The sequence below is a fragment of the Corvus cornix genome, chromosome 2 (genome assembly GCF_000738735.6).
Source record: "Corvus cornix cornix isolate S_Up_H32 chromosome 2, ASM73873v5, whole genome shotgun sequence".
Taxonomy (NCBI): Eukaryota; Metazoa; Chordata; class Aves; order Passeriformes; family Corvidae; genus Corvus; species Corvus cornix.
Window position 1 is genome coordinate 108,000,964 of NC_046333.1, and position 23,877 is coordinate 108,024,840.

At 45.6% G+C, this 23,877-nt stretch overlaps 1 protein-coding gene across 3 annotated transcripts in view; it reads right to left on the reverse strand.

Moving 5' to 3' along the window:
• KCTD1 (potassium channel tetramerization domain containing 1) overlaps nt 1-22,131 on the reverse strand; it is a 69,105-nt gene extending 46,974 nt beyond the window's left edge. The window contains exons 1-2 of one of the 3 annotated variants that reach the window (XM_039548982.1): nt 21,299-21,659; nt 19,212-21,158 (exon numbers count right to left, since the gene is read on the reverse strand). In XM_039548982.1, coding sequence (XP_039404916.1) covers nt 19,212-21,158; nt 21,299-21,544 — 2,193 coding nt within the window. In that variant the 5' untranslated portion in view covers nt 21,545-21,659. Of the gene's footprint in view, nt 1-19,211; nt 21,159-21,298; nt 21,660-21,781 lie in introns of those variants that run through there. The other 2 variants (XM_039548983.1, XM_039548985.1) reach the window with 2 other exon arrangements.
• Nucleotides 22,132-23,877: the final 1,746 nt, after the last annotated feature.

Here is a 23,877-nt window from a genome sequence, read left to right on the forward strand (position 1 = left end):
GAAAAACTCACTGAATATCTTGAGTGGTAATAACCAGTAAGACCATGCTGCTCAGGGCCCTCTCTAGGCCCAAACTGAGTTTTGAACCTGTCTTCTGCAATAGAGTAAAAACAACTTTAAAGAAGGATAAACACTACAAGATTAGGGGAAAAAAGATTTTTAAAAAAAATCATTAAAAGAATAGATTTGAGTATCAAAAGTATGAGAAAGTGTCAGGTATAGACAACCACCAACTATGATGAAATATTTTTTTAAAACCATATGCAAGAAACCCACCATATTCCAACAGAGACCCGAAAAATGGAAGAAACATTCACAAGAGGATGAGTTGACAGGGACAATTGTATATGGTGACACATCCAGAGTGTTTAAAAGACCAATCTCAGATAAAGTATGGGAGATAACTGCAAGGGACTTTATCTGGAACCAGGTAAGTTTGAAGGAAACATCAGGAAGGCCTCCACACCTTGTGTCTCACTTCATGCTTGCCTCCCACTCAGGAGCAGTGGAGGAAACCATCAGCTCCCTCCCTGGTGTGGAAAAGGAGGAAAGCAGAGGCTGAAGCACTAGCATTCCTGAAAAGGGCAAGGACAGGGGGCAACAGCAACACGAGCGCATGTCAGGAGCGGGAAGCCAAAGTATCCCCTTTTGAAACAACAAACCCTGCAAGGAAAAGGAAAGAGCAGATAGCAGGAGGAGGAGGCATTAAATTGCCAAGAGTGGGGAAAAAAGCCAAAACCGAAAGCAAAAGCAAACTCCCCCAAAATGCCACACATTTCAGTTGATAGGTCTCTCGTCCAGAAAAAAAATTTGAGAAGCCTGGCTTCAAGAACAGAAGATTTGTAATGTCAGAAATAAAGGTGCATTTGAAACAAACAGCAAGGGTTTCAGGAGTCTCGTGGTGATCACCCAACAGAGTGTAAGAGAACTTAACTTCAGTAACAATCCCTAAGTTGGAGATTGTCTCAGCTATCTTCCATCCCATTACAAACACAGTCACCTAAACACTTGATTTCTGATGAACACCAACTTAGAGTTGAAGAAGCAAAAGGGAATAGCTTGGGGAGTGGTTTATCTGTGGGGAAAGGGAGTAGAGTAGAAGGATAAATGGATTTTGTTTTTCAGCAGAAAAACCGGACCTCATGATTTCTACCCACACTGCCTTGCACAACGAACAGAACTTCAATCCAGAAATCAACAGTGGGTGAGGGTATGTGTGTGCCTTATTCCACATATTTTAACAAGCAGCATGGAATGAGGTGTGGCAAGTGGAATTCCTAACTCCAGCTCTAGCCAGGAAAGATGGCTGGATGCCAAGCACGCCGTGAAGGTCTTGTCATCTAAAATTCCAGTAAGGTCCTGAGGTGCCCAACACTTTCTCTGAGGTGTGCCACAGATACAGAAAAAATTTATATTAGACTCACAGAGTTTGATAGCCACAGGAGTCTTGCCTGCCACATGCTTGCTTCAACAAAACCTCTTAACCCATCTCGCAGTGATGAGTCTTACAAAGCGCTCAGCATCAAGTAGCTTCACCGAGAGTGACACACTCCTGCCAGCAGCAGTCTCACTTGACCAGAAGCAAGGCTGGAAGTTTCTAGGATGCTGATGCTGTGGAATCCAGTAATAATGACGGAGGTTCACCTTGTGAGGGCACAGTGAAGTGCCAGGAGAATGAACCAGGAGGTTCATCTAGGACTAAGAAACAGGAGAAATCTGAATGCATGGCTGAGCTTGAGCAGTAGCAATTACATTAAAAATGGTTTTAAACATAAAAAGGGAACAGAAGACAAGCAGATAAACTCTAATACTCATATGTAAATTAGAATCAATGATAATGATTGATTTTTATAAAGGGTCCAATGGTACAATGCCAACTAATTCCTCCCACCTGGAGCCTGGCACCAGTTAATGTATATTTCATTCAAAAACCCCCTGAGTATGGTTTTTTCCCCTCCCCTTCTTCCGGCTCTTTTTCCATGCTGACGCTTGTTTGCATTACATCTATTTTGAGCTAAATTAAATAGGAGATGCAGAGTTTTGTTTCAGTAGTAGCAATAAATGGGGTTAGCCTGGCATTGATCTGTGTAAAGGGGCCAAAGCTAGGACTGCCAGAAGCAAAACATGGTCAGTGAACTCTACAGCACAAAGAGTGACCCTGCAGCTGAATTCCTAGCCCTGATTACAACAGAAAGAGACTTGCTTTCCTGAACAAAGAGTATTTCAGGCAGCAGATTAGCAAGAGAAAGTCTACTTGCAATGGCAGACGGAGGAAACTGACCAAAGTAAGAACCACAGCAGACTTTGGAGGATTTTAAAAAGCCTCTGAACAGTGCAAAACAAATGCCTGCCTTACTCTGTGTTTCTTGTGTAGCATCAAGTCCAATGCTGAAGAAACAATATTTTTCTTTTGCATCTCAGTTAAATAGCTTTAAGTTAGTAAAGTGTGCAGCAGAGAAGATAGTCATGTTAAGGATTGCATGCCTAAAAAGTTCCCTTGAAGACTAAGAACATTTATCTTGCAGCCCGACAGAAAGGGCAATCACATTTACTCTAAGAGGAAAGGCCCTTTTTATAAATCATGCTTCAAATTCAGCCAGCAAATTTGTACAGGAGAATTTCACAATCCTTAGGAAACACGGATCAAATTTGCTTGCTCTCTGGGTGTTTGTGCCATTGTGCAATGCAAAACAGGGAGAGCACAGCAGTAAATCTGGCCTCATGACTACCACGTTTAATCACAGTGGATCTACGATGGAGAACAAAGTGCCTCCTATTCCCACTGCACTGAGATCCCACTGGATCTCAAGCAAAGCAGGGTCGGTTCAGGCCAGCTTTTGGCTAGAGGGTGGCAGAGCACCGGAATCAGCTGTTCCGAGGTTGAAGCAAGCTCATGTCTCACTTCCAGTGAGGCCACTTCACACAGGAGAAGCACACGAGGTGTTGGGTCCTCAGCCACCCCTATCAGTACCTTCAGCCACTGCTCCCAATGCTTTGGCAGGTCCACTGGCTCTTCACAGGTCCTGCATGTGAGAAGCACAGCCCTGCCAAAGCAATCCAAGCCTGCTGAGCAGCAATGCTTCTCATCCTCATTTTTTAACTCAGGCCATTTGGGTGACATGGTGCTGTGTGCCCAGACCTCACCCTTGCTGCAAATCCTGAGCCAGGGCCGATGCCCAGCAGTGCAGCCCCACTCCTCATGCTGGCTTCACCAGGAGCAGTGGGGACCTCAGTCCCCAGGGCAGCGAGAAAAACAGAGGAGTACTCATTATCACTGCTTTGACTTTTAACCCATTTCTTTTCCATATGTTACATGAGCAGTTCCTTAAAAACAAGGATCACAAAATACTGAGCCATGTCAAATCCTTATGTATGAGCTATCAGAGGTCTTCAACCCATTTTCCCTGCACAAAGTCCTGTATGCAATTTTTGCTTGCTTCTTTACCAAGCAGAAAGAGGCAACATGGAGACCCACAGAGGAAAGGGAGGAAGATTTAAAGAGCCTGTTGGCATACTGAGAGCCTGCAAAAAATTAAGTCAGAAATCTGCAAGACAGCACCTTGGGTTTATAATGCTACTCGTTTGGCTTGCGGCTTTTATTAGGGGTTGATTACATCCTTCTCTTGAGTTTTGCGGTGGCTGCAATGTCGGAGTATGGGACGTGGTTGTCATGACTGGGAACATGATGACTGATTTACGAGAACTTACAAACGCACAGAACCAGAAGATTTTTTACTATTCGCTTACATTCTGAATGTTCCTTTCACCTTTCATTGAATAGATCTTGAGAAAGTGAAGATTTATTTCTAGTTCAAAATTCAGTTTCCCTTTTGCAGAAGGGTGCCTAAGCATAATATACCTTTGCTATGGAAATCACCCCACAATATCCCTCTGAACAGCTTGAGGTCAATATACCTACATGGGTAACAGCATCTTAAAACTAAGTTGTCATTTTAACTGTTTAATGGGCATTGAGCCATCTCAAATAGATCAGTTCATTATTAAAAGCGGCAATTATTGTAAATTATACTCTTCATAAGAGCAGCTACCTAAGCTTTAAATATGTTGTGATACCTCCCTGACCATTCAATTTAAACGAGGATAGCTGAGGGCACAGACATCATCATGCAGCAAATAGCTGTACAATTTCGGACTACTCTTTTTTAACCACTCCTCTCCCCAGGACTACCACCCCCATAGCAGAGCTGGCAAAATAGACGACATGCCCCTGCTTCCTCTGTTCCAGTCCACAGACTAAACATGGCAATTCAATTTGCTGCTGACAATGACAGCACCCAAAAAATACTAATCTCTTGACCAAGGTTTGTTGTAGCTGCTAAAGTGCAGGCATACAGTTCCTTTTGCTGACTCCACAAGGGAGCAAAAGCCTTCCACAAAGGAGGAGGGCAGCCGAGGGCAGTAGCATCAAGCTAAGATTTGCCAGGGCTTGTCTGTCAGAGGACAAAGTTTTTCATTTTAACCACTTTTGGCACATTCCACATTCGGTATTTTCAGGAGCTTTCTAGGATGTTTATGAAACAACTGCAAGGAAGGCAACCAAATTGATGGCGGCACAAGGAATGCCTTCCCACATTCTTCTCCCATGCTCTTACCATTGAAATAAATGAAGATGTAGTTTATACTTCTGTAATTACAGTTTGTTAAAAGGAGAACAGGTTAAGTTATGGTAAGGAGCCCATGAGCCTGTCCTCTGCTTTGAATACCACAGAGATGTAGATTTTACCGAATAAAAAAACCAGTCAAAACATTACTCAGAGAGAATCCACACTCTGATGCCATCCAGCATAAAACGACCTACTTCTGAACTAGTCACGCTAATCAAACCAATCAATTGGAAATTGTTCTTATGAGAGCTATTTTAACATAGGTGAACACTGTCATGTTTCAGTCATTTAGTATTTACTGAAAGGATACTACTACACATTTGCTTTATGACATTTCTGTACCATGCATCATCAGCTGTTTGATTTTAATCCTGCATTTCCCCCATTAAATACTTACAGTATTTATACAGCCTCGTAAAACTCCAGTACAAAGGAATAAGCCACCAGAACTTTTCCCCATACATTACTTACCAACTTAACTATGTAACGCAACGTGAAAGGTTTATGCACACCAGCTGGATCTCATTACAGCTAAGTTTCTGTCTTTTTAAAGTGTACTTTATCTGGAATATTGAAGTCCCTTAGAATTTCACTTAAAAATACTGAGCTGACACACACAACTTTCTACTGCAGGATGTTAACTCAGTAAATAGGTTCATAAATCAAACTTGAGGACACTAATTTCTGGAGTTTAAAATGCATCAGCTTCAATTCAAATATCTGAAGCCAACTGAACACCTCAGCCTAATTCAGTCTTCCCTTCCTAACCATCACAATAACTAGAGATGCTACTCCTTGTACAGTAAGAAAATCAGCCAGAAAAGTAAGAAAGGAAGAGTTTCAAGTTAGCATTGGTATCACCTCCCTACTGACTGGTGCTAGGGCTCAGAGGTACACCAGCTTTATATAGCAAGATACATCTGAAAAACAGGAATCTGAGCTGTGATGAATTCAGAAGGAAGACCATCAAAGAGTTTACTAAATACCCAGATGAACCGAAGAAAGTTGTCAAACACTTTGTTATTACCAGTTGATAGATTCCTGTTCAATCATGAGGCAAGAATTGCGGTTTAATAAAAGCATAGAACAAAACCAAGCATAAAAAAAAATCATGTGCAGTGATTTTATTTTTGTTGTATATTTGACTGTAATTACTGTCTTAAGTACTTTAATTGCCTGGCATCTCCTCAAGTGCCTTGCCCCTGGGGAGGGGAGGCAGGGCAGTTTACAGTTTGTTATTAATGAATGAAGTACAAACAAGTTTACCTTGTCTTTAATCAACATTCCCATCAAAACAGTTTGAGAGGAAGATGTAAAGGGGTCCATTCATCCCACAGACCCAATGTGGCTCTGTTAATATCTGCTTTTCAACGATTAATGTGCCTCTCACACATCACTCACACCTCAGAGGGGGAAGTGGCAAACGTCTTTATAACACCCACATGAGAAGCAACAGCTATCTCTCCATTTCTGTTCTCTTCTACAGACATCTGCTCTTGGCCACTGATGTGGGGATGGGGTATGGGGACAGACCCCATATGACCTTCCTTGCATGCATTCTAGGTGAGAAAATGGGGTATGCAAGCAAATCTGTAGGGTCACTTACAATAGCTCTGGAATGACACACATCCAGCCCTTCTTCTCTGGAAATAATTTTTGCCTGGAGTGGAAATGGAGTGGAGGGAAACAAGAATAAATGATGAGAAGCAGCTCATACAGGATAAAATAAAATTGTCTGCTCCATTAAGAAATTATTAGAGACAAGAAGCCATAAGTAAAAGTCAGTGAGTTATATGAAGAAGATAGTGAAGCCAGGAGGATGGAGAAGCCAACTGCTATTTTTCACAATTAGTGAAAGACACAGAGTGTAGAAATTTGGCCATTAGTCTTGTTTTTCCACTTAAATTGGTACAGGAGTCTGCTGCTTTAAGGTAACACCACATCCACAGCCCAGCAGACCATCCAGGCAGCAAGTGCACCACTGGCAGAGCGAGCTTTCTCTTGTGGCCGTCACCCTGTCCTGCTGGTCAGGATCTCACCTCTGGGGCAAGAGCAGCTCTTCACCACCCAGGCTGCCAACAGCAGAGACAACCAGCATGAGTTCTGGTAGCCTCCAGTGCAAGGATACTTGCCCACTAAGATCCAGACTGAGACTGCTAATTTCTGATGAGCCACCAAAAAATGCACTTTAAGGACAGCTAACAAGCTTTCCGTTTTTACAGTTGGGGGCCTTTCTCCCCACCCCCTTTTTTTGACTCTTTCACTAGTGCAGCCAGAGTAACATCTCTGCCATGTATTCTGTATCCTGTTTATAGTCTTCCATTAGCTGGTACAGCATCTCCAACATTGTCATCTCCTATGTCTTGAAACACAACTTTTGTGGCACTGTCCCACTGGCATGCAGGCAGCACACTTGTTACCCAGAGAGGCTCTGTGTTGTGGTGGCCACTTTTCTGCACAGTTAAACACAATTTTCAAGTCACAACAAAGCCAGCATATTTGACAGTTTCACTAAAGCACACTCCTACTGCTTATACAACAGTGCTCAAAGCATCCTCCTATCGTTGTTAAAAAAGCAGATACTGCTGATCAGATGAACATTTCCCCTTGAATAAGTTTCTTATAAAATGCATAACCATGTATCTTGATATAGCTGCATATATAAAACATGAAAGCAGACCCTGTAAATATTGATTTGAGCCTCCTACTCAAGAAGATGCACAGGCAGAAACTTGATAGAAGAGATCATAAAAGTTTAAAATATCTTTATGAAAAAAGTCAAGTACAGTATGATAGCAGCTTAACTACTTCTCAAGAACGGGTTGCTGAAAGCTAGCACCCAGCCATCTACCTACCAACAAAAAATTCCTGACTTCTCAGAGCTATGACACGATGTGTTTCCTTAAGGAAAGGGAAAGAAAAAAAAAAAAGTGTTTTGATCAAGCACACCACCGAGGCATTTAAGGTTGTCATGTAACATGAACTGACTACACAAGAGAAATTCAGGCATTAACATACACAGAATAGACTAGCATGCACAAGTCATTTTGGATGCAGACAGCTACTCATGCAAATAATTCAACATTCCTAGTAGGAAACTGTGAGTCAGGTAAAAACAAGACACTCCAACTGTGTCCCCTCGACCCTGTACACATTCTGTGTGCCGTCCCACTACACAGTGGAGCTGCTCTCTGTGTTTGGCATCCAGGTGGGATGAAGCTGTCTTTGAAAGCAGGAACCCACTAGGGTTCTTCTCAGCAATTTTATGAAGTAACTTAAGGATTAAGAGAGTATACAAATAGTTTCTACAGCACTTTGATCAAAACCATGTTTTCCCAACTTCCTCAGTGAGTTTTAATAAGATGTGAATGAGAAATTGATCTGGACACTTTAGTTTACAAGGAGTATTTCAAGTAGCTTGAGGAAACTACTTTATTGTCCATTAGGCGTAAAACCAAATACGATGCTTACAGGCCATTTTACCACCGTGCTGACAGCAGATTTCTTTCAGAACACATACCCAAGAACCAATGCTTACTCCAACACAAAACTCTACAGGAAACCACTGTTTTAAATTTCATATTTTTTAAGGTTAAGGAAAAAAAACCCTTTAGATTTTAGTTCCCCTAAGAGGCAATAATACAATGCACTTAGTTTAAGTCCCACTCACTTCTTTTTAAACACTCCAAAGTTGAAGCAAACCCAGACTTCCCTCCCTGCTCCTTAACTGTTCTTCTATATTTTCCTCTAGCTTTTCTACTTTAAAGAAAAAAAAAAAAAAGCATAGTTCTTCTTTGCCCTCCCTCTGGGTCTGTCTTTTCCTTGATCAAATTCTGTTTCAGTGCACCTACTACATTTGTTATTTAGCATCAGGAAAGAAGGATTTTTTCCCCCTTAATTTCTTCCTCCAATTTTAGCCCCTCTCCAAACAGAGATGCTATTTTTTGCTCCTTGAATCCATTAAACTGATCCAGCAGAATCACTCTGGTATACAGAAGTTAATCTAGTTCCCAAACTGATACACTGTGACAAGATAGTTGGTAAGGTATTCTCACCCTGCTTTTCCTCTCCTTCTTACTTTCCATTTCAGTTTATTACTTCCATCTCTTTCTTCTCACAAAGTAATCATGCTCTGCCTTCAAAATCCTGCTAGCTCAGTTATTTAACCCTCTCTGGCCTCCAGATAGGCTGGAAAGCTCATATCTGCTCCTTTCCCCTCCTAAAAATCTAGTCCCTTCAGATAAAGTAAGTAACAGCTATTTCAGACCACTATCATTAATGTTAAAGACAAAAGTTTTCAGGTTGGGTCTTTTTTTGGAGCCTTTTGATTTTATAAAGATTGGGGCTGGGGGGAAGACATTTTAAGTTTTCTTTATAGCATCATTTCCCTTTTTGGGAGGAGAGCCTGAGAAGGGCTGCAGGACCCTGAGCCGTGGGCTGGCAGCAGTGTCCACCATCCCAGGGCTGCATGGTCACTGCTCCAGTGGCAGCGCTCCTGTGGCTGGAGCCTGAACCAACTCCCTGCAGGAGGGACAGGGTGACAGAGGGCACTGCCACCCCCTGTGCCAGGCAAGGGGCAGCTGCTGTGAGGGTTAGGGTAGCTGGGTAGCTGTGGCGGCTCTGTTACAGGTAATCTCAGAACAACGCCAGAACACCGCGGCACCAGAGCATTTCACAGCAACGAACGCTGGTAAGATCATAACCCTGTAGCAAAAGAAGTGTCCAGTCAAATCAGTCCTGCACTTTACAGAAATAAAAAAGCCTTTATAAGCTAGAATAGCCAGCTGAGTTACCAAGCAGAAGGAGGAGTGTGTTTTGCTGTTTTAGCAAAAATTTGGACATGGGCCTTGTGAAATCTAAATTTCTAAAAATTCTCATCTATTATATTTTTTCCTTGAAAGATACAGATTTGAGCTGATCCCTTTGTATCTCTCAACAATTAAAACAACATACACAAGCTTCTGAAAGTTTTACATGACAGTCACAGTTACTACCACATCATTATCCTGTGCTGCAAATCTAGCCTACTGTTACATTCATGATCCTGAATATATCCACTGGCAGTTTGGAAGTGAATATACTGTACTGAGAAAAACTGCCTGGTTAAAATTCTACTTCAGCACAAGAATGAGAAATCTTTTCTTAATAAATTACCACAGTAAACTTTGAAGCGTTGAATTATCCTGCTCTGTGCCATGGGGATAATTTTACCAGTTACATAGTAGTGTAGTGCTACTCCCATACATCAATACAATGCATTAGCAACTCAGCTAATACTATATTTAGTACTGAGTCACTGCATATTCTACATGCAATGACCATTTTGACACATTTATACTTCCTAGTTACAATAAACCTAATTTTCGTTTTGTTTTTGGGGGGTTTTTTTTTGGTTTGTTTTTTTTCAATTCCTTACTTTTGATACTTTTCAGGGCCTAAAACTGAAGGGAACAACTTGTATCTAGAGTACTTTCAGTGGAAACATTTGTATTCAAGTGCATCTCAAAAGTAACACACTAAAAGTCTCCCGAAAAAGGTAACTTACAAAGACTTCTAAGAGAGAAAACCAGTAATAAGGTTGCTTTGGAAGTGTGTCAAATACCCCTCAAAAGAAGGCAAAACTACAGAGTTCTGAAAGGACATTGAAGTTGTTTCTACTTTACACAAATCAAACTGTAACTGTGTTACACATACTGCTTTGGATTGGCAGCAGCTTCAGAAAGCCGATTTTGCAGCAGTTTGAGGCTGACACCAAAACCACGTTAGTCCCACTCTGTCTATTTCATTTTCAAACGGTACTTGGGGGCAAAAAAACAGATTCAAAGGCTGAGGGATTTCACACTGCCATCCCTGCAAAGGAATATAACTTTTTCAAGTGTTTGTGCTGGGAAAAAAAAAATCATATTCTTACCAGCATCAGTCAGTTCTAGAGCACTTAAGTTTTCTTCACGTGGTTTCATGGACCACATAGCTTTGCCTTATCTGTTCTTCCTCAAAGAACAATTACTTCTCCACTCCCAAGTTTATCAGTCACTGATCAGTGTGTGTTTGCAGAGAAAGTGTTTTTTTTTTTTTTTCAGGGAAACTCTATTTTTGAAGAGATAACCAGCAAGATACATACTTCAGCATTACTAAATTAACAGAAAAGAGAAAATGAACTGAAAAGCTAAACAGTTCTTTCTGAACTGCTGACTAGCCAAACCCCACAAGCTTAGAGCATCTTATTATTTCCCCCATCCCTTAAAAAGTATTTTAAAAACTTAAACAAAATGTGAACCTGGTCTTGCAATAGTCTGGGGAGAGCTTCCAGAAACTACGGTATGATGACAAGAAAGACACGACATTTTCTAAACCCAAGATGGAAACTAGTACTGACCAACTTGATAAAAGCCTGCAAAAAGCATTACCACAAACAGCCAGTTTTGGTGGTGTCACTGTCATATCTAAGATAAGGAGGAATAGCAAGCAAGCTTTTTTTGTGACTAGCCACTGCTGCTAGTTATAAAATCATTAGAAACATGGGGAAACCCTCAAAAAGGCAATCAACTGAAGCAGGCTCCCTCTTCATCTGAATTTCAAACACAGTTTGTACTACAGCCATAGGATTCTGTTACGACATCTGTGCTCCCATTTACACTTTCCAACTTGTCAACCCAACTCTCAGCTAGGTCCTCCCAGTTTGGCATCAAAACTAGATGGGTTAATTACAGCACTTCAGATGACTCGAATTCTTCTGAATGGGGCGATTTCAACGCAAGGGAAGGAATTTATCAGGCATGTCACAGGTAAAGCAGCCAGCCCTTGTAAGAAGGAAGGAAGGAAGGAAGGAAGGAAGCTATTTAAGTTCACTTCACCTTCCTTGCTTCTCCTCTTCCCCGCATTTCAGGCACAAGGTCAAAAAGAGTCTCAAGCCACCCCAAGTAGAAATGAAGCGAGGAGGACAAGGTGAGCAGGTTTCCCCTTCTCTCTCCTGCTAAACCCACACACCCGTGCTCCCACCCCCCACCCCGGCCAGACACACCACACGCTTCCGCTGCTGCTTCTCCAGGGGAGCTTTCAGCCACAGGATGCTCGGTAATTAACCACTGGTGCTATTGAGCTCAAGAGTTTCAATGCTGTTCCTTTGTGGGCACTGCAGACACCTCACCCATGAAACAAGAGCTCTCACCAGTAAGGTGAGGACAAGCTTCCCCTCCAGCGACCCTGGATCAGAGTAAGAGCTCAGTATGACTACACTGGACTTCAATAACTCAAAGCCAAGGCATCAGGCACTGCCCTTACTGCAGCCCAACCTCCTTCTGCCGCTTTTGAAGCCTACTAGAACCACACAGAGAAAAATCAACAGCGGCGAAAGAAGCAGCTAAATTTATCACACATATATGTTGAGTAAAAGCTCAGGATTCAGCTGAAGGGTGTTGAGAAATCACTCTTGAAATTTTTCCAGCAATCTTTAACTTTGAATAAACATAAGCAGACACATACACGCAAAAAAAGCTTAAAATAAAGGTGGTTTAGGGAAGTAATTCATTTATGCATTACATTTCTGACAGACTGACACAGAAGTAGTAACAGAGTACACAGGTGTCAATTCGCCAGGGAGCCTGAGAGCTGTGGCTCCTTCATTAGAGCTACCAAGCACAGGAGTCTCAACTACACAGGCTTCTCTCCCTCTCACTCCTGATATCAAAAACCAAACTAAAACAAATGACAGCATCATCAGACCTGGTCCCTGGGGACTTTGAGGAGGAGAGTGGGAAATGAAGCACTGTGGTAGAGATAAGTTCAGCTCAGAAAGCACCCCAGCTCCTCCACAAGACTTTTTGGGTAAGGAAAAAGAAAGGAAAGCCAAAATTCAGCTTCACACCTTTCCTCCTGTAAAGAGATTTCTGCTCTCTTCCCTTTACACAGACAAGTCCTCCAGCCTCTGTTACCTGAACAGCACCTACCAAACAACCTCCCTCCCACCACAAGCTACCCCCACTACCAAAAAAGCTCCACTCAGTCCTCATCTCCTGCCCCCACCTTGGGGAAGGATTGGTTTCCTACAGCTGGTACCACTGTTTGAAGAGAAGCGACTACCTCTTTCCAGAAGTCACACAATAATGCATTATTCAGACTACACGACCTATTTTAAGTACCAAGAACACTGCAAACCACATCAGAACACTCAGACTAGGACTTGAAGCAAGTCAGAAGTCCCGAGCAGCTAGCTCAGAACTGTGCTACATGGAGCAGATGTGCCCTAAACATACACTGAAAAATAAAAATTCCATACATTGGTAAAATGAATAGGGCTTTAAAATTTCACTCAATTTCCATTTCATTAAAATGATCAGCCCTAGCTACAGAAGTGTACAGGTGCATAAAGTAGGTAAGCTTAACAATTAGCTAAGAATTTATTGGAAATGTTTATAATACACTTGTGCACTACAATTTTGATCACTTTCGAAACTAAAAGTTGCATTAAGAACACAACAAAGGTACTTGTTCTCATTGGGGATTAAGTCCTTAGCAAGTTTGAAGGTTTTCAGATCAACTAAAACTGGCTCAGTGCAAAGCATGTAAATTTCTAAAAGCCCAGAAAAGCCATCTTTCCTTGTTGATAATACCCAAAAAACAACCAGAACAGAATTCAATTTTACATCTTCCAATGTTACTTTTAGATCAAGGTATTATGAGAAGTTCCAATCCCTTCCTTATTCTCCTCTCAAATGCCTGGAAGAGACTTAGAAAGCATTCCCTGGAAACATGATTATATATTTTTACTGTCTCAACACTAACAAATCTCTTCTACATCAGATAAAATGCAGTTACCAACACTTGTCCCTTGAATCCAAATTGTGATAAAAAAATTATCTTGCACATACATATTTGGCTACATGCCCTTAACAATTTCCTTCTGAAAAGAAGGGTGCATTTGTTGCTTCAGAAACAGAAAAGCAAAATAATACAAAAAGGACACAGGGAAAAAGATGAACAGAAGGGCTTTGAAAGTGACTGAAAATCTACAACATCTCTAATTAGGTTCCAGCTTGGAACACAATAGTGGGGGTACCATGGCCTGTTATCAAGTTTATAGCCAAGGGCACAAGACAATACAACCCCACATTCAATTTAATTACAGCCTATGGCTTTTGCAGTAGTGGTGTGTTTCAAAGGGTTTAAGCACTCATTTATTTCTACACCATACATGAAATAAGGCAGCTCCCTGTCATACAGACTCACCAATTAGACTGAGCAGTTTCTGATCTCTTGCTCTCTAGAAGCAGAGCAGTGGGCAATGGGAAATCTTTTACAGGATAATCACAGAATACTTTTTATTAAAAAAAAAAAGAAAGAAAAAAGATCAGCTCTCTGCTCCCTTTAAGCTTGTGCATTTTATCTTTGATGTGCATAGAGTACCAACATAGTCATTTCAGATTCCATAGGATGCAAAAGAGTGCCAAAATACAGCAGCACTTCAGTGATGTTGTTTTTTTCTCCTGATTGTATTGAAAAGGTTATCTTCATTTGAGCTACAAGGAACTGGTCACCTCTTGCATTCTTGCTATCGCTGAAGGCTGATATAACTAAATAAAACGAGTTTAATTTCTAAAAAGGAAAGATATTTTGAAAAATTAAGTGATAGTAGAAGTCACCAGCTGAAATAGTTACCCAAGTTGATACCCCCAACATACCATGCCAAGGCAACCACGAGGACCTACAAAGGCAGTATTGGACCTTTAGCTCCACAGCCACCATTCTAAAGGCGCATATCAAAACACCGCTCTTGGATCTTCTCTGAGATACTCTCCCAAGTCACCTTACATCAACTCTCTCCCTAACAGCCAATCCAAAACGAACCAACCTCAGTCTAGGAAAGAAAAAACAGTTCCCTTCATTCCTTTCAGTTCAGGTACTGCCCCTAAAGCCGTATATGAGGTCACTAAGCCTAATCTCTATTCTGCTTGCCCTGTGCTCATCTCGGGAAATGCTCACATGCCTACCAAGCCTCATGTTCATTATAAGGAACATAGCCCGGGATATCCTACTTTCTTAAAATGAAAAACCCTACCTCTCTTCAACAATCTTTAGAAGCACTCACTTACAAACAACACTGACCTCCACCCAAGACAACAATAGCCAGAATTCATGCATTTCACCGTGGAGATTGATAAGAAAGCTTTGGGGACCATACCTGACACCACTACTACCCTTATCCTCCTGCCCTCCAAGGATTTCAGAGCAATTTTGATGACTATCAGGTGTAATAGTCCCTTCTACAGTTCTAGTTTCCACCTGTAATTTAGTAGAAAATGAAAAAGCCGCCTCATTAAAAAACCCATAAGTAACAAAGTAGCAAACAGTAGTCTCTAAGGTAGATACAGTTTCTTTAAGCACATTTTAAAGTTTCTTTAACCCTCACCTTCTACGATTTTAACCTCAGTGCTTCTCTTAAAAAAGACACCTAGCAAATCCTGGATTTTCCTGCAACCTGGGATAATCCAGTAATCAAAGAGATGGGCACTAACTACACAGTAGGGTAGCCAGCACTAACCTCTGAAATCTGATCAACACTAGCACTGTCACAAGAACTAACAAGGTATTTAGCAGTCATCAGTCTTAATAGCTGCTGTACTTCAAGCCCTTAAGATAGGGATATTGCTTCATCTATTACCCTGGCAGAAATAAAGCCTAGCATCCTTACACCGCGATCCTAAGCATCCTTCCCTGAAGCTACCTGATGAGCTCCCCTGCCCTGCACACCAGGAAAGCACCTAGCAACGATTCTGGTCAGAGTACTAGAGATACTTGTACAAAACACAAGTCTTTTTTGTCGCCATTTAACGAAAGTGCAGGATGTTCCCAGATCAAAGATCAAGCAGACAGATTCTTATCCACCTCCTCGAAAACCCAAGACTAAAAAGGGCTAGACTTATTAGCTACGTTTGATTTGCTCTGGGTTGTGCCTTACTGCCTACTCATATTCCTCATGTGCTATTGTTCTGCCTTCTTTTGCAAAACCTGCAGTAAGAACTAGATTTCTGGTTCGGGTCAAAGTCAGCCCTTCAAAGAGAGTGTAAGGCAATGAAAAGACATGTGCCAGATCAAAAGACAGCAAAAAGGGCAACTCTGAATTTAAAGCACAAGAAAAAAAAAAAAAAAAGCATTTCAGGATTCCCCCAAACAGCTAAGATAAATGCACACGGCTCAGGTTTTAATGACGAAGCTTTTGGTAGTTATCTTAATAGCTGATAAATTCTTCACAAACAGCCCAGAGAAACCAAATCAAGCTACACAACAAACATAACTAAAGCATTTACAAGTGACAGGCAACTCTCCTCCCCCATGGCAGAGGCCAAACTATTTTCCTACACCTATTTTTGGGTATTACTGCTGTAGTAAGTTCAGCATGTACCAGATCCATAAAGCCCAAAAGCTACCACCACATTGTAGCATCAAAAGTTTAAGCTTTAGCTATTGTTCATCTTTCAGCAATATGGGAGATGAACAACAGCCAAATTACATCTCTCTGTCATCAACTTGAACTGAAGCACTGCTGTCAGTGGCAGGAAAATTGCTACACTTCAGAGCAAATAAGGACTGAAAGGAAAGTTGTGCCATGATGGCAGCGGTGTATGCTTAAAATACACTATAAATGCTGCTCTTAGGGCTAAAACCTAAAGCAACAGTTGGATCAAGATGAACATTTAATGTACTTTTTCCAGGCTCTGGAAGAGGCTCCTACAAACCCAGTGTTGAAAAGACATTTTGAGGCTAAAACAAAAAACAGGAGCTACAACATAAAAGCATAAAATTACCATTCTTGCTCAGATAGTGCAAATTGAAGACACCCCATTTAGTGCTTTCATTTAATCTTTTCCACATTTTGTTTAGTGCTATTAAAAAAAAAAAAAAAGGCACACAGTATAAAGATGCTAAGAAACCCACATATTATGCCACCACTTTTTCACCAGAGCATTGCACAAATCCATGAGCTCACCAGAATCTTTCCTCTGGAAGACTAGCTACAAAGACAACCAACAAACCACAAACTTATGACCTTGGTGTTTTCAAGGAATCAGTAATATTTGTCAACAGTGGAATTTAGTGTCATGGTACTTGATGAGATATATTCAGTAAAAAGGCCTAGAAACTCTTTGCTTATAATTAGGCAATAACGATTGAGGGCCAAGACATTTCCTGGGGATTAATGACCGGCTGGGAGAGTCAATGGCTTGAGGCAATGCCTTGGGCCATTAATTCCAGCCAGTCATTAATTTCCCCAGGAAATGCCCTGGACCTCGATTAGTGTAAGTATCATAAAAGGTAGCTAGAGAGAAAAAGTTCAGCATTAACATTCTCCCAAGGAAATCCATTCCACAGCCAGTATTTTTTCACTTTGTCACACCCCAGAAGTGCAAAAGTTAAAATTGACACAAGAAAAATTGGTGATGAAAAAAAGAGAGAGAGACATTTCTCTTTCTCAAAGATTTAAATGAATGAGGTTTGTAGCAAAGGCAAAATTCAGGTACAAAAGTGACTGGGCACCTTGTTTAACTCATGAAACTGTGAATAGAGGTGAACATTTCCATATAATTACTGAAAAAAACCCACACTGCCTAGTTCTAGTACCCTTGCTGATTGCTCATTTTCTTTCTTGATACACTTAGGAAAACAGCAGATGCCTGTTGTACTCTCTCTTCGCTGTTTCTCCCTTTCTCCCCATAGCCCGCTGTTAACGAGAATTACAGCTCCGAACGCTTCCCGGAGGAAGCACAGCTTTGCAACAAACACTACAGCAGCTGGATTTCTCCTCGCCTAAGCTTTATGCAAGTGTGAAGAGATTTGTGGGCCAGCTTAGAGATCGAGTTCTCTAGTCTGACAACTGAAAGTACCAAGACACCTCGTTTAACAGGTTAAAGACACGCACACTCTGTGACCACTGACTGCTCTGCCCAGTTCCCTCTTCCCCTTGCCAGACGAACGTGGGTGCTCCTCCTAAAAAGCTAAAGTTTCAAAATTACTTTCACGGTCATTAAAAGCAAGGGAAAGAGGAATCTAGGGTTAAATACAGCGAGGAGCATTTGCTTTTACCTGAAATAATGAGCTAGAACAAAAACATTATCTGCACAAAATCAAGCCTCTAAGCCATTCAGAGACACCAGATACACACAGCAGGAGATCAAGCTACAGTACTCCACTGAAGTGGTCCAAAAAAAGCCTCCCTAAAAGAAAGGAGAGGTCGCAGGTATCTTAAAGAACATAGACGCTTATGCAGGCATTCACTGGGAGCCCTGCCCTCCCCCTCCCCACCCCAATTAGCCTTCAGGCTGGTTGATTAGTTGGCAAACTCTTTGAAAGGGTCAGTCTGTCCAGAACTGGTATTTCCACTCGGGAAACAGCTCAGGCATGTCATATACCTGTGCTTGCCCAGCGCCGCGCGCTCTGGCTGACGACTGCGATCCCTGTTATTACTTGACACAAGAATGTCAGAGGGGTTTTGTAATCATGTAGGGCGGCCAGCAGTAAAGTTCTTGCCTGAAACACGGTATTTTATGGGGCACAACGTAACTGCATACACTTTACAGATTTAGTTAGAATGACTTCCAAACTTCAAGCCAATTGCAGAGGTGCAGTGAGTCTTTAATTGAAGTAATTTAGCTCCAGCGCTCAAACACCCGAGAGGAAAGTACTTTTGGAGGGGATGGGGAGCAGGCACCAGCACGTGCTGGCACACAGCAGAGGGGGCTCCGCAAGGCACACATTAAGGCACAGCTCAACAGCGTTTTTGACAACACTGGTTTTTACCTTAATGAAACACATCTAACGAATTTGGGCTCATTCCACAGCTAAGCTGCACCTAAACCCGTTTAATTGTGCTCTTACTGTATATTTCGCCACTATGGTAACTAATTCAAGTAAAGCCAATTTGCCTTTAAAAAAAAAAAAAAAAAAAAAAAAAAGGATCACTGCCAGGAAACAAAGCTATTTTAAATAAACAAATACAAGATGAATGCAATTGCCATATTAACCCTCTTGTTAACTTCTGAAGTTTAAAATTACACCCTCATTACTAGTGTGTAATTGAGTATTCTCCCGGCTGTTTCCTGCATTTGAGGTTATTCAAATAGTTCATTAGCACATCAAGAACACCACACACACTAATGATACCTGATGCCCCTATCTACTATTCTGGCCCGACTTTCATAAGTCACATCTCCCACAAAAAGACAAATAAAAAGAGGGGGGAAAAGAAATAAAAAGGAGGAAAAGGGGAGCCCATAGGGCTGAGCTGTCGGTGCTGCTGCTGAGGGAGAGCACGGCAGCACCCAGGCACCATTCAAGTCCGACACCCAAGCACACAGTGAGTGGCCACTGGACCTGTGGCGGGGCGTGAGGAGATTGGAGGGGCAAGTAAGTTGGATAACTTGCATCCGGGCTCTTTGGGTGCCTAGAGTGAGCGTGACCCCAAGAGCCACCCCAAAGCTGGCAGTGTGCCTCAGTGCCCAGCCTTGGGGGAAGAAAGGAGGGGGGGCAGTGCAGACTATGTGGGGCAGGGTGAGGGGTTGCCACTTTTTTTTTCCTTTTTCTTTTGCCGGTTACCTGTGTGGGGGAAACAATAGCAGGTGAAACTACTGTGGGTGAGGTGGTGCTTCTGTGCCCGTTTGCTTCGGGGAGGAGGTGAGGCAAGGGGTCATGTTTCACTGAGACCACCACCACGGCGGGCGCAGCGGCATCCAGGGGCTCAGCGGGGCGGCGGCAGAGTCTTTTGGGGGAGGCAGAGGGCCCACATGCATCACCGCCGGCCGCAGCCCCTGCCGGGAACACTGCCTCGTAGAGCGCCCGCTTGGCCGGGGCCACCGCGGCCGCTTCCGCTTTCACTGGCACAGCGTCACCGTCTTTGGGCAGCACATAGGGGTTGGCAGCGGGTGGCCGCGGCCGAGGTCCACCATTGAGGGCGGCAGGGGTGTAGCAGCCCCCGCCAGCGGGGTGGTGGAGGAGGTGGTGGTGGTGGGGAGGGGGGTGGTGGTGGTGGGGTGGCTGCAGTCCTCCCAGCTTGGTGCCAATGCCAGCGATACTGTTGAGGGTGGCAATGGAGACGGCACCAATGCAGTGGTTGGTGTAGGTCTTGGAGAGCTTGGCCGCCTTGGAGAGCATCTGCATGCGGGTACCCAGGAGGTTCTTCCCAATGGCCTTGTTCTCATACCAGGTGATGTCACCCTCACTGCAGTGGTCCCGCGGGCGCTGGAAGAAGGCCTTACAGAGGGGGTTGCGCTTGGAGAGGTACTTGACAAAGCTGGCGTAGGGGCAGAACTCTGTGCCAGTCTCATACATGCGGGGCAGGTTCTCCTCATCGCTGCTCTCCGCCCGCTTCTTGCTCCAGGAGGACGAGCGTGACTTGTGGTAGGGCCCCAGCGCCTTGAAGTAGACGAACTTGCGTCCATCCTCATCCACAGCCAGCCCAAATGAGTCCTCCTCCAGCTCCCGCTGGTTCTCCCGGCCCCGGGTGCAGAAGTACATGCAGGTCTCAAACCAGACCTTGTTGAGGAGCCCGAAGGGGCTCTGAGTGCTGAACACGCTGCACGTGTAGAGCTTGCGGAGGTCGGCGCGGGTGATGGCCTGCTTCTGCACCACCGGCCCGGCACCCTGCTCCTCCAGCTTGCGGATGACAGCGGCCAGGGTGAGGTTGGCGGCGCGGAGCTCAGGGTCCTTGGTGAGGTCGAGGGTGCGGCAGTAGGGCGGCTCGTTGAGGTAGCGGTTGAGGGAGCTGCGGATGCTGATGAGGGAGGACTTAGAGTAGAGCTGCCCGCTCTTAGAGCGCGCCTCGGCGTAGAAGGAGCGCAGGACCCGGCAGAGCGCCCCCTTGTCCATCGTCTCGAAGTCGGGGCTCTGCGCCTTCTCGCTCAGGTACTCGCGGAAGATGCGCACGGCGTAGCGGGTGGCCAGCCGCGTGTTCTCGCTCAGCCGCGCCCGCTCCGGCCGCTGCAGCAGCAGGGCCGCCTCCAGCTCCGCGTCCTCCGCCGCCCCCCCGGGGCCGCCGCCGCCGCCGCCCCCCGGGGCAGCCGCCGCGGCGCCCCCCGGGGCAGCCCCGACGCCGCTGCTGCCGCCGCCCGGCGTACGGCCCGGGGCGGGCGGCAGCGGCTCCGTCTCCTCCTCGCCGTCCCACTCCAGACCCATCTCCTCTTCCTCCTCCTCCTCCTCCTCGTCCAGCAGCAGCCCCCCATCGGCTCCGTCCTCCTCCTCCTCGTCCCCCGTTATCTGCACCTCCTGGATCTCATCCTCCTCCTCGCCCTCCTCCTCCTCGCCGGCGCTGCAGTAGCGGTGCGGGCGGGGGGCGACGCCGCGGCCGGACGGCCGGTCCCCCGCATTGTTCCCGCCGCCTCCGCCGCGCCCGCCGCCCCCTCCGCCGCCGCCGCTCCACTCTCCGCCGCCGCCGCCGCTGCCAGGCATTCTCGCCATATTGCCGTCTCCCTGCCAGTCCTCGGGCAGGGCGCATGCGCTATATTGGACCGCAGCGCTGGAGCGCTTTTGTGTTTTAATGACCTTCAGCTACCGGGAGGCAAAGCCGGGCTCTTAAAGGGGCCGCGCTCCCAGTGGAGGCGGCGGGGAAGGGGCGGGAGAGGTTGGGATGGATGGGGAGGAGGCTGAGTCGCGCTCAGGGGGTACCGCGGGAAGGGAGCGGTACTTACCGCGCCCGCCGCTCGCCTCGGGTCCGTCCCGTCGAGCAACGCTGATGGGCGCCGGGCGCGGCGGGGAACGGCCGGGCAGGTGCGCCCCGGCCCGGAGGTTCCCCCGCCACCCCCGGCGCCCGTCCCACCTCCCCATCCCCGAAAAAGAAAGCACTCCGCGTGTGGAGCGGCTCTTTCGGTAGGGACGGACCGCCACCGAGCTGCTACGACGCCTCGCACCTCCTCATTCCACAGTAACTTAAACATAGACCAAAAAGAAAAAAAAAAAAAAAAACAAACCGCAAAGGGAAGAAAAGAAAAAAAAAAACAACCAAAAAACCCCGAAACAAAACCCAAACACACGCACACACAAAAGACTCAGGCTGTGCTTGTCCGCAGCACGGCTCAGACCTCGATCGGATGCTGCCGGGGAGCGGGCGGAGGACCCGGCCCCGTTCCCCGCCTGCCGTACTGCCGCGACACCGCCTGCCGCCGACCTCGCACCTTTAATCGGGCGCCTGGATTTCGGTCGAGGGGCTCGGGAGGAGACGGACGCTCGGGGCATTGCATCCGTGCGGCTTGGAGTCCGCCCGGGAACAGCCAGTTGGTAGCCGCGGCGCTCGCTTGGCTTGCGGGAGCCCCGGCGAGGTTGGCTGCCGAGAGGGAGCAATAAGGACTCGGGGGTTGACGGGCGCTCCGAGCCGCCCTCTTGCTCCTGGGGCTGAAGACCTCAGGGCAGCCGGAGGGCCCTCGGCCCCCCGTGCCGCCGCTGCCTCCCATCGTGCTCGCGTTCTTCCTCCGCTACCCTCTCCAGCGACGGAGCAAAACCCGAGGGGACTCCCGCAGCCGCGCCGGGGTGCGGGGCCGCCGGACCCAATAGGGCCACTTTGCGGGGGTTTCCGCAGAGGGGAGCCCCGGAGCAGCGCAGCGCGGGCGGGGGGCGCGGACCCCCGGCTCAGCCTGCCCGCGCCGGCCCGCGCCCCCGCCCCGTGCGCGCCCGCGGGGCGCTCCATCCCCCGCCCGGCTCTGCCCCAGGAAGGCGGCTGGCTGCACACTGCCTTCCTTACCCTTCCTTCCCGGGAAGGGTCCTTGGCCGGGCTGGGCTCGGGCAGGAAGGAGGGCATAAGCCTACGGCCGCGCACCGCGGGGCGAGGGAGCCTGTCCCACTCGGGACGAGAGGGGACGAGGTGGCTCCCCGCTAGTAGCACCCACACTCTCCAAACCAAACTACCCCACAGGACTCCCCGTGCTATTTAGCTGGGCGATTTCTTTTATTCGGTACGACGAAATAAATATTCATTACGACTGCTGGCTACACCTGAAATTATAGCCCTAATTGCAGAGCTGTTGGCCTGAGTTACCACATTTGCTGCTTACTCATCCATAAGCAATTGCTCAGCGCCGGGTCCCAGCCGTGGTGGTTCCCTTTGGGGGGCTCGGTGCCCTCCAGTGCTGGGCGGCGCCGAGCCCCGTGGCCGCTCTCCTGGGGCAGAGACAGATGGCCGCGGACGGGGCGTCCCGGACAGCCCTAGCTCTCGCCGTCCGGGAAAATGTGGGATGCTAAAGAAAGGATGTGCAAATTGTTGAGCAAATTAGGCCAATTCGAAATAAATAAGCACTGCGGGAAGAGAGCCTGCCACTCCCGGAAAATAAGTGAAGAGAAACCCGGTACTGTTATATTGATGTAAGCCTGGAGTAATTACGCGGAGGTCAAAGTTGTTGCACACGCTGCAAGAAGTTGTGCTCACTCTGTAGTTTGAGAGCGGATTATGTTCCCTCTTACGTCGATGGCACGTATATAAAATTCTGCATTTTTTTTTCCTATGCACGTAAGAGGATATAAATAAGGTTTGGTCGTGGTTTTTTTCCGTTGTCATACTTTATATATAACCTAATCCTGAAACAAAGTCTCAAAGACCTTCCCATGAGATTGACCAGATGCTGAAACAGATAGCTAAAAGAAACAATACCTTGTTGTGGTTAAAATCTAAATGCCCCAGCCAAGCTCCTTTTAGGAGCTGTTACAACCCACCCTAGAAGATAGAGAACTGCAGGGTTTGCAGCATAAACTTTTTTTACAGAGATTATTTTTCTTTATTCCCATAAATGCTAAAAATTACGTGATTGGCATTGACCTTTGATTCTGTCTTAAGACCATGGAAGCCACTCTTTTTTTAAGACCTTTTCAGAGACATATGAATGTGAAAGGTAATTGAATATTTTTTTAACTTTAAAAAAGATGAACACCAGGTTGACAGCTTCTCTACTTGGATGTTCATTTAATCACCATTTTCTGATTACAGGAGGTGAACTATGTTGACAGACTTGCAGATGAATATGCAGCCCGGTATATGAATAGTAAGTATAAAGGACATAAAGAACTTGTAGTGAGGTTGGAGGGGAAAAATGTATACGGAGCATCCATATTACACACATCAACTGGAAACAACTCAGCAGCCAGGGGGAATTCAGAGAGTAGCAAGTGAGGTGTTCAGAGCACTGCAGGTGCCCATAACTAGGAAGACACATGCATAAGTAATATACCTGTATAACCTATATGCATACAGGTAAGTTAATCATATATATATATGTTAACTTAC